Raw genomic sequence first — 13841 nt, forward strand, 5'->3', positions numbered from 1 at the left:
GCACCTTCGTGCTGTCCTACAGATGAACGCAGCGGAGAGCCAAGTTGCTCACAGCATCCTTCCAGCCCATCTGAATCCCTTCGGTATGCCAGCCCCAGTGCCCCCAGTGCAGAGCCAGCCGTGGTGTTTGACCTGCTCAGCGCCCTTTGAGAAATGCTCAGCACGCTGCAGAATCCGGCCTGGTCCTTTTGCCAGCTGTTGTGTCAAGGAAAAATGTCGTGGTCCGTCGTAGGAAAGAAATGTCTGTCTTGCAGTGCAAGCCCATGTCTGTCCCCTGTAACGTCCTTCCTGGGTCATGTCCAGGCAGGGCTCAGCACTGTGCAGAGGAGGGTCCGTAGCTTCTCCCTGCCTGCCCGAGGTGGGGGGAACCGGTGGGATTTACTGCCTGTGGACACGAAGCCAAAGCCTCCGCCGCAGACCTGGGGAGAGATGGTGTCCGTCAGCCCGGGGACCCCCTCCCAGCTCCCCATCCCGCTCCCGGGCTGTCCCGGGGCCTGACACCCCGCATCGTCCCCTGGGGCTGGTGGGATGCTTACGGTGGAGGCGGTAGGTGGTGGGGACCAGGCTCAGCAGGAGGACCAGGACGGTGGCAGCCAGAGGGACCCAGACCAGGGGGCTGCAGGCACCTGGAAAGCAGGAGGGAACACAGAGTGGAGCTGCTGCTCCAGCTCAGCACCCGGCATCATCCTGCCCCAGCTGCTTTGGGGGATGAAGGGTGGGGTGGGGAGGGCAGAAAAGCAAGGCAGGTCCTCAGGAGGAGTGGAGGACATGACCATCACCCTGGGGTATCCCTTGGAGGATGCATTCCACCCCAAAGGCGTTGCAGGGAACTTAGCTATAAGTCACGATAACCTTTTTTGTGGTGTCCTCTCTGGCATGGGAATTCATCATGCCTGCAGGAATGACGCTACACCCGCAGGGGCTGCACACCCAAGGGACAGCAGAGCTTAGGCAGAGCTAAATGGAAGTACATCCTGGCCCCTAAACCCTTGTATATCCCAGGGAACCTCTCCTAAAGGCAGAGGTCAGCTTCATCCAGAGTGGTGGGTCTAGGTGGACCTGGATGACCACCCCTGCAGGACAAACTCCAGCTGAACCCTGGGGACCCCCAGGAGCTCAGCAAACCCCTTTTGCAAGGCAGCCTGAGCCGACTCGGTGCCGCACCTTTCTTGCCAGCAGCTTTGCTTTTGGTTACGCACCGCACGGGCTTTTTGGAGAGCGGTGCCTGAGTGGTCTTCGGAGGCAGAGGCAAAACATCAACTGGTGGGTAAGGAGGAGAAGAGGATGGTTAATACGGCACCAAGTGCAGTGGAGGTCTCAAAGAGCAGGCAGGAGGGGCTGGAAATTTTGACTTTTACAACTAGTCCCATCGAGGGACCCCCACAAAGGGCTGGGTCATCCAGAGGGGCTGGGAGCTTGACCTGAACCCCTCGGTGGCCACAGAAGTTACCAAGAGCTTGTAAAAGCGTTAATAATACAACACACCAGGCAAACAAGGGCAGAAGGTTAAGGCAGGGAAAAAGGAAACTTCCTCGAGCTACATTTACTGCCAGGCACCATCTCATCAGCACTGCACGAAATCACAGGTAGTGGGAGATTTCAGTAGCACTGGGAGGTTTTAAGGGATCCCCGGGTCTTTTCCATATTCAGATTGCTCTAATCTTTGCTCAAAATTGGATTTTTTTTTCCCCCTGATAAAATGAGGGCCAGATTTATTATGGTGTATCTGAATTACAACGGAGCACATTCATCTCTCCGTAAAGTTCGTCAGGAAAATATCCCAGTAATGTCATTAAATAGCTGTACATCTGACCGCTCAGACTCCAGTTACTCAAAATTTTGGGTGATTCAGAACTAATTTTTTTCTACTTCCATCCAGGACTGAAATTCCTATGGAAATCACCATTCTTTTACATGGAAAGGTGAGACATCAGGTGCCTGGGATTTACCTGGACAACTTCTCCCTTACATTATAATAGACATAAAGAAAAAGAACTTAAAGACAATTCGTTTTATCATGTGTACTAAAGGAAAGAAAGAAAATATCCAGCAGGGCCTGAGTCCTCCCAGAGCACCTGCTGGTGTTTAGTTTTAAATTGGAGTGTCCTTGATCATGCTGAATTTCAGGCCTATTTTTCATGCTTTGCTTTGCACATAGATATGTGCCCAGTTGATAAAAAACAGTTCTCTTTTATCTTAAGCCAGCTTTTCTTCAAGCCGGCAAGAATCCAAAAGGGTTTTCTCAGCCAGCTCAAGGTGCAGGGCGTATTTGCAAAAAAACCAGAAAGGCTGGGACACTGGGGATGATTAAGAGCCAGCAACCGTAGCAGCATCTTGGTTAAAGAAGTTATTTGTCTCCCTAAAAGCCTGCAAAGAAAGGGCTGAATCCTACTTCAAATACATTAGTTTTTCTACACCACCCCCTGCTCGGTGCTCAAGGGGAAAATGGGCTGAAAAGAGCTGTTGTATGACCCAGGGTCTGTAAAGCATCACTCCCCCAATGCCACCCGCAGATAGCTCTGATTTCTGGTTGGAGTTCCCCAGTGATGGTGGGTTGTGAGCTTTGAGGACTAAATCCCAATTCAATCCTTTATGTGAAGGACAGGCTTGAAACCTGCAGTCAGACCCACCCCAGCGATGCGAGGGGTGATGTCCTCTGGCCTTGATGCTGCTCTTATCACGTGGAGGAAGGGTAAGGAAGAACTGGGGTGCGGGAGGACCCGGGAGCTGAGCAGGGTACATATCCAGCCTCTCATCCAAAGTACCACGGGGGATGAGAAAAACGCAGGGCATGGCAATATTGGGGGCTGAGGGTCTTCCTGTGGAAATCCAAAGCCGCTAGGATCCACACGGTGCTCAAGGCATGACCACAGCAGAGCAACCGCTGGTGGCAAAAGAACTATCACATGCAGCTGACCTAAAATATAGCTATTTTCTGTATTTTCTGACTTCTCCAGTCTCATAGGTCTCTTCATGAAAACCCCAGAGCCCCAACCTTGCATCTCAAAATTGGGAAGGGTCTACCAACACGCATCACCCCTTACCCAGGGGACCTCATCACAGCCTGCCGGTGGCACATTTTGGAGCCCCAGGGGTGATGCTTACCCACACCGAGCCGTGTCCCGCTGCCCAGGAGGAGCTGGGAGGACTGGGAGATGGAGCAGTAATAGGTGCCGTTGTCCGAGGTGTGGAGGTGGCTGATGTGCAAGCTGTAGGAGGTGTGGGAACTCGCCCCATGGACACTAAACTTGTCCTGGCTGATGTTAGCGCCGTACATGGCTTTGCCCAACGGGTTGGAAAATATCAAGAACTCGAAATTTTGCCTCTCTTGGCTCCAGCGGTACCAGTACACCCCAGCATGCTCCTTCTTCAGCTCACAGACGATTTCTGTTTTATTGTTAGTTTGGGCTAAAATATGCTCTGGAATCTGGGATAAAAGTAGATTTGTACAGAAACCTAAGAAAAAAGAGACAGGAATACATAGTTATTATTTTCTTTTCATTATTTTTCTTCCATGCTAAGTACAGATTTTCTTTGTGAGCTTAATAAGATCAAGCAGTCACAGACCAGGGGATCACACAAGCGAGAAACAGGAGCATCTTTATCAGGCTGCTCCCATATTTCCTTAGAGGCCTTTTTGGGTTCCCCGGCTATTTTTTGGTCAAGCCTGGTTATATAGGTAGAGTTTACCCTAGGGAGGAGGCTCAGTGGCAGGGAGAGGGATGGAGGGATGATTTTGAGGGTGTTCTTGGGGCTGTATGTGCATGGAAGAGCATCCCCACCTGCTCCTGTGGATGCCCTTCTCCTGCCCTCCTTTTCTCTCTCATTTTTCGGAGAGACTTCACCTCTCTTTCAAGGGATTTTTTTTTGAGCCTCACTTATTTGCCAGATTTTTGTTCTAACAGATGCAACACCGATAAACTTCATCTCAGGTGCAGAAAAAGACCAAAAAATGGGCAAAACATCTCAAAATGAGCCAATTTGATATTAGTTTTCAGACGACATTATTTTCGTATGAATTTCGAGACCTGGGGAAGGAGAGGGAGTGAGGGGTAGCGGTGGGGTTGAAAGCTTTGGTTTGCCATTGCATCGCCCTGTTTGGTCTTTGCAGCTTTTTTGGAAATTATCTGAGTCGTGTTTGGCCCGGGCAGATGTGAGCGGTGTCTGTGTGCGAGCGAGGATGTGTCCTTGTGCAAAGGATAACAGGTGACTTGTGATCCTTTCTGTTCGGCAAACAGTCCTGCAAAGCTGCAGATACTCTGAGACCGAGTGAAAAACAGCCCTCTGAAGATTAGGATACTCTCACTTCCCCCGTCTGTTTCCCAGGCGTGTTTTAAAGCTGTGCAAAAAGCTCAACAAAACACATTTTTTGGCTTTTTTTACTTTAAAATGTCCCTATTCCTTCAAAATCCCAAAGCTGCTTGCAGTACTTATTGCAAACAGCCTCGTGCAGCCCTGCAAACCCAGTGGTGTGGGAATGGGTTTGCACGACCACAGGAACACCTGAAGCCATCCCCGTGGCCCATGGCCCTGATGTCCCCCATGTCCCCGATGGGGACAGGCAGAGGAGAGAGCTCTGGTGATTCACACAGGTCCAGAGCCTTCCTCCCCATCGCATGATCCCATCGCTGCCGGCGCACTGCAGAGACGAGCAGGCTTCAGCCCTAATATTGCAATGCCGAAATTCAGGTGTTGTACAGCAACCGCGGCATTTCACCACATCCTCTGGCACTGCCGCAATATATATGTCTCCTTATTATTAAAATACATAATTTTCAGGTTTTGGAGTGCAATCCTCCCAAACTTTGCTCTGGCAAACACCTGTGTGTTTTTTTAGGGGATGAAATGTGTGTGGCCATGGGACGTGGTGGCTTCAGGGTCTCCTTGGCTGCCCTGAGCTCTGGCTCTGATGGGCATGGGAAACTTAACCCCCCATGAAAACCTTTTTCTTGAGCTGTCAGAGAGATTATTAGATGAATCAGAAGGGATGAGAAAGGATCCTGGAAAATGCTCAGCTCAGCTTTGAGCCAGTGGTCAAGCTTGTGTGGTGAGCTAGAATGGAGCCGGAGCAGAAAAGCTCATCCTCTGCCACACCTGCATCCCCCAAAACCTCCCTGCTCCCTTTCCCGGAGTATATTCTTGCAGGGGACCACTGGGAATGGGGGTGGGACAGGTTTGTTTCCACGTGCTTGGCCAGAGCAGCCTGCAGCAGCTCGAAAACGGTCCCTTTCCCTTTGCACGTGAGGAGCAAACTCTAATTTATTGGGGTTTTCTCAGTGGGCACCCCACCATATAGATCTACAGGATAATATTACCTGTACATAGGAATCAATAAAGCGCCTCGGGCTGTTTGCTGCCAGATTGGCCATGTTATGCCGTGGCTGGATGACCATCATACGACGCGAACAAAACACCCTGCAGTCCTGACAGCCTCTAGTGAGGATGCTGGGCAGCTGTGGATCTGGGTTGGGCAACGTCTCGGGGGACCAGCTTGAGCTGCCACCCTAATATATACATTTAATGGATGTTTCAAGCTCTCAACACTTTCCACCTAAGAACCGATGGCACAATTTGTTCTGTAAAGCGTAATTCTACTACTTTGCCACGACACCGACTGTATATATTCGGTCCAGACCTCCTGCAACCTGTCTGCAATAAGCAGAAGGCAGCATGGTTTTATAACACACTGATTCCAGCTGTGGCCCTTGGGAAACATTCAGTCCTTGGATAGATGTAGAAGAAAATTTGATGGGATGTTTATCGTTTTGTTGTTACACAGGCAGCGTCGATAGGTGCTACTTTAACTTCTCCATCAGCAGCTTCCCACAGTCCATCTGCACTAAGAGGGTGCACTGAAAACAAACTCTGCGGTGTCTATACCATTATATATTGCACTATGAATAGAATAGAATAGAATAGAATAGAATAGAATAGACTATTTCAGTTGGAAGGGACCTACAATGATCATCTAGCCCAACTGCCTGACCACTTCAGGGCTGACCAAAAGCTAAAGCATGTTATTAATAGCATTGTCCAAAATTATGTGGTGATAGGTAATAATATCCTGTAGATCTATACTGTGTCTGTGTATTTAAAATACCATTGCTGTGCAATGCATCCCACGTGCTGGAGCCGGGTGGAGGAGAGGCTCCAGCATGATTAGGTGCCCTCAACCTTTAAGAGATGTGTCCCTCTTACCTGGGATCTGGAGGCAGATGCAGAGCTGGAGCCACAGCCGGGCCATGGTGGTGGAGTCAATGACGGAGGGGTTTTGTGCCAGCTCCCCCTTTCCACGCACGGTCACCTCTTGGTGGTAGGGCTGGCTTCACCCCAGGAGGTTCTTCCCCGTCTCAGCACAGATGTCTCACCAACGGCTGCCAAAGAACATCTGCCGCGGCAGCGCCCGGAGCCGCAGCCCGGCAGCTTCTTCTGCGCCGAGCCCCAAATCCAGGTGTGCATCAGGGCAGCAGCCCCACGTGCTTCTCCAGCACTGCACAGGATCCCCCGAAATCCCCTTTAGGAAGAAAAAAAATGGAAACTTATTGATTTTTAATTATGATTTCTTCATATTTCATCACCTAGTTTTTCCTCCTTCTTTTAATCTAGCTCCATGCATTTAAAAAATGACAAATGTAGGAGCTTGGCATTAAAAATAAAAGAAGGAAAGGAAGAATTTTGGCTGGTTTCTCCTCTGTCGAAATCAAAAAGCATTCAAAATAAGGAGAAGATGCAATTTGAGCCGTGGGGTTGTTTTCTTCAGCAGAATCTTTAGCGGGAGGTGTTTTTCTCCGGGCCTGGAAAATGCCGAACGCCAAACTAGCTTGCCATAAAGCAGAGGCATAAGGCATCACAGAAAACTTTGAAGCCAAGAGCAAGAAACCTCAAACAAATTTAGTGGCTTAAAAACCGCAAAAATAAGGAAATTCTGCCGGGGCTCCCCACCTCGCAGCGGTCGCTGCTTTGGTAGCTGCGACACTGCGCAGCTCATACGCAGAAATCTTTAAATGATAGATAAAATATCAGAGTGGCTTTGAAATGTCTTCGGGAGGGAGAGATTTGGAGCACTCGGGGTTTAGGGTTCGAAGTGATGTGAAATTGCAGGGGTGAACTGGTATCAGCCAGCCTTCAATATTTCCGTGTTTGGGGAAAAAAAAATTCTATTTATTAATTTTATTTATTCACTGCCTCTTTGGCAGCTGAGCAGGGTTCGGTTTTCTTTTATGCCCACGCCATGCAGATGCTCGTGGTCCTTACAAAGCCTCAGCATCTCCCCTGGGCTGGCTCCCCAGCGAGGGGAGATTTCCCATGGGGGGTCTCACGTTGGGGCACCGAGAAACCGCCCCCGGGGTTTGAGTTGGCGGATGAATAGGAAAAATGATTTTGCATCTCGTGCAGTGCAATTTTTAGGTCCATTTTGTACCAGATTTTTCCACGTTGCTGTAACACATCCCCTCCCCATTTCTGTTTAAATTAATTTCCTGCTCGAAGCGGGTTGCTAACCACCAAAAGCCTTGCCACGAAGGGCTCGGCTGCTAAATTTTAGGGTGGGCTGAATCACTCCTTATCTCTTTCCTGGCAGAGAAAGTGCTTTTCATTTCAGTGCTTTTAAGCTCTTTTTTTCAGAGCCAAGACCCTGACGCGGAGTACAGCAACTCTTGCTTTTCCTCTCTTTACCTCCTGCTCACCTTTACCCTTTTATTTCACATCACTCCCAAACTGGGACCTCCCCAGAACGGGGTGTAGGCAATTCTTTTTTGGAAGGGTTTGTTTAATATGAGAAATGCCACTTGCAAGTGAATTTTCCCTTTATCCCCATGGTGAAGCGGGTGAGCTGAGCCCAACGACCCTGGATGCTGCAATGGCTGCGTCCCCCTTTTCTCACCGCTGCTGTCACCTGGAGCATCTTCTGGCCTCCTGGCCAGGACCAAAGTGCTCCCAGAGGTGGCTTTTGTCACCGTTACAATCTTGGGCATAGGGCATGTTACACCGGGCACCAAATGCTGCTGCAGGGCTGGTGACACTGGGTTGTCTAAGCAGATATATTGGGGTGTTTAAGCAGATATTTTGGCTTGGGATGATTCCCCAGGCCATTATAGCAGCTTTAGAGATGCTTCCCTGCAGCGCTTTTACTTATAGGGTGTCTCCTGTGGAAAGAAAAAGGAATATTTGCAATGTAAAAGCATAGTGCGTGTGCTGGAACAGGGATTAATTTTTCGTTTTTTTTGAAGCTGCTGTTTATACGCAGTTGAGCTGTTTACCGGCGGCCAAGCTGTTCTCAGGACTGGGTGTTGCTCCTACAAGAACACATTTTGCAGGTGGGATGCCTTTGTCTGGCAGCCCATCACCAACAAAAATAAAAGCACTGTGGGAACGTGCAGGAGAGCAGCTGCTGTTTATAACATCCCCACATTGTCTGGGGTTGCTGTCCTGGGAAGAAAATAGGGGAGGAAAAAAGAGTGTGAGTTGAACTGATCTGCTAACACAAGCAAGATTTGTTGGTGACCTTGCTGGGGTACAGCGGCTCCCAATCACGAGTGTTTGGCTCACGGCTGGGCCAAGATGGGGGGGATCGCTGAATTTTGGTGTAATTGCGTTATTTGGCTGCACAATTTCTAGGGGGAATTTATTCTTTTTCTGAAATGAAAGACAACCATCCCAGTCCCCAGCCCAGCCAACTCCCTGTCCCATCTTGGTGCTCGCCCATCTCAGGGGGAAATATCTCCTCTTCTTTTTCTCAGCCCACATCCCATGTACCTCACCATGCCAACACTAATTCCCTGCACTTTCACCAGCTCTGTTACATTTTCATCTTTTTATTTTCTCCCCATGATGGTTTTCTTACAGCTCTGGGGGGTTGGAGCAAAGCATCAGGGTAGAAGAAAGGGGCCTACAGACAAGAAGCAGGACCTGTCTGGGGTTTCACCTCTGCTAAACTCCCACGTTGCAGCAGAGGTAATTGCAGCTGGGCTGTAAATGCCAGGCTGGAGGAACAATTGCCATAAAAATAAGGAAAAATCCATTCCCTCTGTGCTTTCTGGGCTGACTTCTGGGACTGGGGAGAGCTGCTCAGCCTCAAGCCTGGTCCAACATGGCCAGTACTGCAGGACCTGGAAATTAAGGGCTCGTTGGGGATAACAGGCTGCTGGATGGAAAATCCCCAGGACTCAAGCAGCCATGGGTGAACATTTTTTTGCTTTTTAAATTTTTAAAAATTATTTCATTTCAGGGAAAGGTGTAGCTTCTGGAGTATTTCGTTAGAGGGAAAAGCAGTGATGAAAATGATAGCATTTTCACTAAGATAAGTACTACCTTTTTCTTAGTGTAATGGCAGAAAAAAAATCAAGCGGGTCGAGTTTTCTTTTTTAAACTGCTCGGAGCTAAGACGTGATTTGTAGGACGAGGTTGGGGGGGTCCGTCTGCCTTTGCAGGTGCAGATTTACAGCTGTACTTCAGCTGATGCAGTGTCACAGTGGAGGCTCCACAGACACATCGTGGGGTACCCCCAAGGTATACGCCGGCGTGCCGTGGGCTGGTTTGTGACATGGAAAAATGCTGCTTTTGAAGTCCAGAAGCCAAAATGGATCTAAACTACGAATTGTATGAATTTTCCTGTCACCTCATCTCCCCCCCACAAGCAATTTGTGCTTGGAGGGGGAGTTTGGAGGGACGGCGTGTGTTACAGGTGTGAGCCCCATGTGTGATCCCCCCCCAAAACCCAGGTGCTAACGGTGTGTGCAGCAAGTGAGGAGGCCCTGGGGGACTTTGGGAGGATGGATGGTGAGGGGACAGGCTCCAGCTCTCCCTCTTCAGGGCACTCGGTGCAAGCAGAGGTTAGCATGAGGGAGCGGTGACTAATCCTGGACCCCCTCCCAAAACAGATAAGGGGCAGAGCAGCTGCTCCCATGTGATTTCAGCCTTCTTAATCAGCGCCAAAGAGGATAAGGAAAGACAAGGAAAGTGTCCTTGGGGAGACAGGGGGAGGGATGCAGCACCTGCAGGAGGAAAAGCCACCGAGAAAGTAAACAGAGGCATTATCAGCCCCAAACAACGACCTGCCATGGCTATAAAAAGCCACCGGGGTGAGACCTCGCGAACACCTTGATCTTAAAGGTGCCGAATCCACCGGAGCTCCGCAGTGACTGTCTCCAGGTCCCCGGGACTGCCAGGACGTCCAGCCAAGGATTGGTGAGATCTTATTATCGGGGTCGTACTACGCCTCTGCTTCGCTTCACCCGTTCCCACGTCCCTTCCCCGTCCCCTCCCCGGGAGCCGGTGTGTCGTGGCAGGGGGCCTGCCCGCTCGGCCACGGCCATCCGTCCCCATCTTCCCCTTCCCTTGGTACCAGGTTCGGCATCCCCCCGGGAGGGCTTTTTGGAGGGGCGGGTCGCGGGGTTGCAGCCTTCCTCTGCGGGTGGGTCAGTGGTGCTGGTGTTATGGTAGCTTTGCCCTGAGACGGAGCCGTCTGAGATCTTGTTCCCCTCACTATGATGACCGACATCGTTAGCAACTGGAAGTTGGAGCAGTTTGTGCTCCAAAAGTGTCTCCCCCCAGTTTGGTCCCCGGGGGCCTTCCAGGGCCCGGAGGCGTACCAGCAGCTGTGCCAGCAGTGGGAGAGCTGGTCGGAGGAGACCAAAAAGCCCAAACCCACAAACAAGTGCAAGAAGCGAGCGGCTTTGCAGGGTTTGCTGATGGTGGGCAGGGAGTTGTCCAAATTGCTGAAGGAGGCTCTTGAGAGCGTGCAGACACTGGAGCAGGCCAAGGGCGAGCTCAAAATGCAGGTGGACAACCTGCGGGCAGAGGTGCAGGGTTTGTGCGGGGACTCTTTGCGGAGCGCAGTGGAGATCACCCGGCTGGAGAGCAAGCTGGGCTATGAGAAGTTGAAAACAGAGGAGCTGGAGAAGGAGGTCGGCAAGTGGATCGGGGAGACCCACGATGCCCAGAGCGCGGTGCGGGCGGTCCTGCAGGACGTCCAGCGGGACCGGGGCACCGGCCCCGATCACAAGGTATGCCACGCCAAGATCCAGGAGCTGCAGGCAGAGCTGGGGGTGTCGAGGGGCATCGTGGCTGCCATCCAAGGCAAGAGGAGCCGGTTCGGGAATGGCGAAGGGGAGGACTCCCCGGACGCGCACCCGCCCCACTACGATTACGAGGATGACGTGTGGGGTGCCAATGGCCCCACCAGGCCATCCCCCTATGCTCCCCTGCGGGAGGAGATGTCCCAGATACAGGGAGGGGAGGTGGAGGCTTCCAAAATTAAAAAGAACCCTCCCGATGAGCCGGCCAGCCATGGCCCACTGCAGGCCATAGACACCAACAGGGCTGTGCTCTGGTTTACCCCCGAGCAGCTCAAAACAGTGGGGAAGATGCTGGGGCCATTGACGAAGGAGACGGCAGTCAACTGGCTGTCCAGGGCCCAGCGGTTGCCCAGGTGCCAGAGCGGCAACTTGGTGAGTGACCTGATAGACGTAGTGAGAAAGTGCATGAAACCAGATGATTTCGCGGCGCTGCCGGGGGACGTGCAGATGGGCAACGTCCAGGACATCGGGGACGTCCAGTTGGCCGTGCTGAAGGTGTTCTTCCCAGAGGTCAACCCCTTAGTGCTCTTCCACCAGGAGAAACAAAACCCCGAGGAGCGGCCGGATGCCTACGTTAACCGTAAGAAGATGCTCTACCAGATAGCTGGGCTGCCCGGCTCAAAGGACTCCCCCCTCAATTTTGACAGGCCCGAATTCAAGGAGCCGCTGGTGGTGGGGCTGACGCCCCCGTTGCGGGTGATCGCCGGCGGGGATGCAGCCAGAAAGCCACTGTTGGAGCTGGAGCAGATCCTGACCCAGAATTTTGAGCTGCAAAAGCAGGCGTTCCCGGGGTACATGCTGGGGGGGAAGAAAGGGAAAACCTCAGCCATGTCCTTCCAAAGTGCAGGGGTGAGAAAAATGCAAGGAGACAACCGAAAAGATCCTGATGGCAAGGGCGGTTCGGGGAAGGAGAACCAGCAAGGGCTGAGGTTTCAGAAGTCCAACCCTTGGCGGGCCGAACTGAGGAAGCGCTTGATAAAATACGAGAAGCAGGAGGATATCGATGGCTTGCCGGACGCGGAGCTTTTCCGAAAACTGGCCCTGCACGAGGCCAAAAAGCACAGCAGCTCCAACCCGATTGACCCCGGGTCTAAGGCTCAGCAATAGGGCTGCCAGGCACCCGCATCGCCCCTTTTTGTGGCACCGATTAAGACCGATTCGTGGGGGCGCCTGATAGTTGATATAACTATTGGAGGAGGGGTGCTTGGACAAGTGATGTTAATTGATACTGGTGCCTCTTATTCAATTCTGAATATGGCCCCTGGCAAAGCCGGGCTCTTCCAAACCTGTGAACTTATTGAATTAACAGGGCCGAACGGCCAAAAATCCTCAGTGCCGTTCACAGGGCCCGTACCCTTTGAAATTGGGACTGCCAAAGGGTCTGAAAAATTTGGGAAAATGGAAATGAAGGGAAAGCCGGGAATTTTAGCCATCTCCGCGCTGACAAAGATGGGGGTGGTGGTGGACCTGGCAAACCAAGCGCTGTTACACTGCCCCCAAAGTGATGCGCCTGTCATCCCTGCGAGTCACAGGGTGATGTCGGTGAAAGCCCCCGGGCTCCTGGTCCACCCTGAGTGGGAACCCCGAGTGAAACGGGTCACGGAGCAGTTCCCCCAGGTCTGGGCAAGGAGTAAGCTGGATTGCGGGCAGATTGACGCTGTCGTGGCAGGCCAATGGCCGGATCCCCCTCCTCAGCCGCAGCCCCGGTACCCGGCTGAGGCTGAGGATGGCTTGTGGGGCACAGTCAAAACCCTGCTGGAGCAGGGGGTGCTGGTGGAGCAGCAGAGCACCAGCAACGCCCCAGTGTGGCCCCTGCGGAAAGCTGATGGGAAAACGTGGAGGCTGACGGTTGACTTCGGTGCCCTGAACCGTGTCACCCCGCTGCGGACCTCTGCGGTGGCCAAGTACCCCGACATCATGGCGGCCATTTCCAGGGGATCCGAGTGGTTCTCGGTGCTCAGCCTGACCAGCCCGTCCTTCGCCATCCCCTTGCACCCTGAGTCCTGGCACAAGTTTGCCTTCACCCTTCGAGGACGGCAATTTGCCTTCGCCAGAGTCCCCCCGGGCTTCCACAATGCCCCCGCCATCTGCCACGCGCACGTGGTGAGGATGTGGGAGAAGCTCAGCCATCGGGAGAGCGTGCTGTCCTGCGCTGGTGACGTCCTCATCCACACCCGGACGAAGGAGGAGAACCTGGAGGTGCTGGCGGAGGTGCTGGAGGCTGTCCAGAAGATGGGCTTCAGGGTCAGCCCCACGAAGGCCCAGCTGTGCTGGAAGGAGGTCTCCTACCTAGGGGTGACCCTGAGGGAGGAAGGGTGCTTGCTGGAGAAGCAGAGGGTTGAGTTAATACAGAAGGTGTCGGCGCCAGCCGATGCCACCACCCTGAGGTCCTTCCTGGCTCTCCTGAGGTTTTCCCGGGATTTCATTGAGGGCTACGCAGAGAAAGCTGCGCCCCTCTGCCACCTCCTGAAGAAGGACACCCCCTGGGAATGGGGGCCGGAGCAGGACGAGGCGGTGAAGACCCTAAAGGAGAGTGTGGCGCGAGCCCCCATGCTGGCGCGTCCCCGGGGGGACAGTCCCTACATCCTGCAGCTGGCCAGCGCGGGGAGGGGTCTGCGGGCCACCCTGGGCCAGCAGCACGGTGCCCACCTCCTCCCCATCGCCCATGCCTCACGCCTCCTGACTCCGGCCGAGCAGCAGTTCACCGACTATGAGAGGGAGGTTTTAGCCTTGACCTGGGCCCTGCAGCACTGGGAGGACCCGGTG

The 13841-nt window shown here is 52.7% G+C and overlaps 2 protein-coding genes across 2 annotated transcripts; one reads left to right on the top strand and one right to left on the bottom strand.

The window, feature by feature from the left end:
• Positions 1-378: 378 nt before the first annotated feature.
• CD8B (CD8b molecule) lies at positions 379-6244 on the bottom strand. The gene is made up of 5 exons (XM_009582019.1): positions 6199-6244; positions 3106-3456; positions 1165-1260; positions 537-626; positions 379-419 (listed from the first exon to the last, which is right to left on the bottom strand). Exons 1-5 carry the CDS (start codon positions 6242-6244, stop codon positions 379-381), a joined length of 624 nt encoding a protein of 207 aa, XP_009580314.1.
• Positions 6245-10487: 4243 nt separating this feature from the next.
• LOC104079846 lies at positions 10488-12570 on the top strand. Its single transcript, XM_009582021.1, has one exon. It carries the CDS (start codon positions 10488-10490, stop codon positions 12180-12182), a length of 1695 nt encoding a protein of 564 aa, XP_009580316.1. The 3' UTR covers positions 12183-12570.
• The last annotated feature ends 1271 nt before the right edge of the window (positions 12571-13841 follow it).

The sequence above is a fragment of the Fulmarus glacialis genome, unplaced genomic scaffold (assembly GCF_000690835.1).
Source record: "Fulmarus glacialis isolate BGI_N327 unplaced genomic scaffold, ASM69083v1 scaffold18127, whole genome shotgun sequence".
NCBI lineage: Eukaryota > Metazoa > Chordata > Aves > Procellariiformes > Procellariidae > Fulmarus > Fulmarus glacialis.

Coding starts and splice junctions, on each gene's coding strand:
- LOC104079846 (XM_009582021.1), top strand. CDS start 10,488: ATGACCGACATCGTTAGCAACTGGAAGTTGGAGCAGTTTGTGCTCCAA.
- CD8B (XM_009582019.1), bottom strand. CDS start 6,244: ATGGCCCGGCTGTGGCTCCAGCTCTGCATCTGCCTCCAGATCCCAG. Junction 3,457..6,198: donor CATCTGCCTCCAGATCCCAG/GTAAGAGGGACA, acceptor CTTTTTTCTTAG/GTTTCTGTACAAATCTACTT. Junction 1,261..3,105: donor CGGGACACGGCTCGGTGTGG/GTAAGCATCACC, acceptor CTTACCCACCAG/TTGATGTTTTGCCTCTGCCT.